This window comes from Sorex araneus, chromosome 2 (genome assembly GCF_027595985.1).
Source record: "Sorex araneus isolate mSorAra2 chromosome 2, mSorAra2.pri, whole genome shotgun sequence".
Classification (NCBI taxonomy): domain Eukaryota; kingdom Metazoa; phylum Chordata; class Mammalia; order Eulipotyphla; family Soricidae; genus Sorex; species Sorex araneus.
Genome location: NC_073303.1, coordinates 246,523,008 through 246,524,601, shown reverse-complemented (window position 1 = coordinate 246,524,601; position 1,594 = coordinate 246,523,008). Strand labels below are relative to the sequence as shown.

Sequence of the window (1,594 nt, the reverse complement as noted above, 5' to 3'; positions counted from 1 at the left end):
ACCAATATCTGGCCCCAATTTTGCTTACTTTCACGGAGGGCACAAATCTGAGTACAACTTCAGATATTCAGAAACTAACGTATTCTCTTTGACACAAGCACTTAGCTCAGTTTTTCTTAAATTACAAAACCCCAGAAATATGGAGCTAAAGTCAAAGAAAAAGACATAAGAGAATGTTTGTCCCAACCAGTAAGTAATGCAAAACACGGTGAGGACATAAGTGTTGATGTAGTATTTCTGTGTTGCTTACAACCAAAATATAGATAAGTGAGGAGAAATTATATACATGAACCCACACTTATGTTTCCCACTGAAAGGTGTCTCTGCACTGTGGACCCACAAAATGGAACAGGAATTGTGGAATTCCTCCTCCAGGGGCTCTCAGATGACCCACAAGTCCAGTCTCTCCTCTTCTGCCTCTTCCTGTCCATGTACCTGGTCACCATCACAGGGAACCTGCTCATCATCCTGGCCATCAGCTCCGACCCCCACCTTCACTCCCCCATGTACTTCTTTCTCTCCATCCTGTCCACCGCTGACATTGGCTTTACTTCCACCACGGTGCCAAAGATGATTTGGGACATTCACACTCAGAGCAGAACCATCTCCCATGCAGGCTGCCTGGTGCAGTTGTCATTTTTTTATGGTTTTGGTGGTTTGGACAATGTCATTCTAGCTGTGATGGCGTATGATCGCTTTGTGGCCATCTGCCACCCTCTGCACTACTCCGTCATCATGAACCCCCGCCTCTGTAGCCGGCTGCTTCTGCTGTCTGTTTGCATCAGCCTGTTGAATTCCCAGCTGCATTGCCTGATGATATCACAGCTCACCTTCTGCTCCCACGTGGAAATTCCTCATTTCTTCTGTGACATTCCTCAACTCCTCAGGCTGTCCTGTGGGGACACCTCCTCTGATAACCTATTAATGTATTTTATTGCTGCTATTTTTGGAGGAGTGCCAGTCTCAGGCATCCTGTACTCTTACTCAAGAATCGCGTCCTCTGTTTTGAGAGTCTCATCCATAGGTATGAGGTCCAAAGCCTTCTCCACCTGTGGCTCTCACCTGTCCGTTGTTTGCTTATTTTATGGTACAGCCATTGGGGTGTACCTCAGCTCAGCTGTCTCCCAGTCCCCCAGGAAGGGGGCAGTGTCTTCTGTGGTCTACACAACAATTGTCCCCATGCTGAACCCCTTTATCTACAGCCTGAGAAACAAGGATATCAAGAGGGCTTTCCAGAAGCTTCTCAGTAGAAGACCCGTATATTAAAGCTTGGTTTTGTCTTTTGATCACGGGACAACAATGACAGAAAATAATGAAACAACCTGGAATCGGTAATCAGGAGTCCTTGTCAGTAATTTTGTGACTCTGTAATAGCTCCTTTCATCCTATCTGAAATTTGAAAAATTGCTTATTATAGCTAATCATGTGTAGTTGTCAGGTAAGATTATGAAAACATATCTATTATCAATGCTACTGCCCTACTGAAATCTTTCATCCGTCAGAATCTACTAGACACCTTTTGAAATGCAGAATTGTCCTTTAAAGCATAAATAAAAGGTATGACACTGTTATCAGCTATTTTTATAGACATGGG

At 44.2% G+C, this 1,594-nt stretch overlaps 1 protein-coding gene across 1 annotated transcript; it reads left to right on the top strand.

Moving 5' to 3' along the window:
* Positions 1 to 300: 300 nt before the first annotated feature.
* On the top strand, positions 301 to 1,266 carry LOC101547435 (olfactory receptor 18-like). The gene has a single exon (XM_004615027.3). It carries the CDS (start codon positions 301 to 303, stop codon positions 1,264 to 1,266), a length of 966 nt encoding a protein of 321 aa, XP_004615084.3.
* The last annotated feature ends 328 nt before the right edge of the window (positions 1,267 to 1,594 follow it).

Excerpts from the sequence above, each read along its gene's own strand:
- LOC101547435 (XM_004615027.3), top strand. The coding sequence starts at position 301 with ATGTTTCCCACTGAAAGGTGTCTCTGCACTGTGGACCCACAAAATGGA.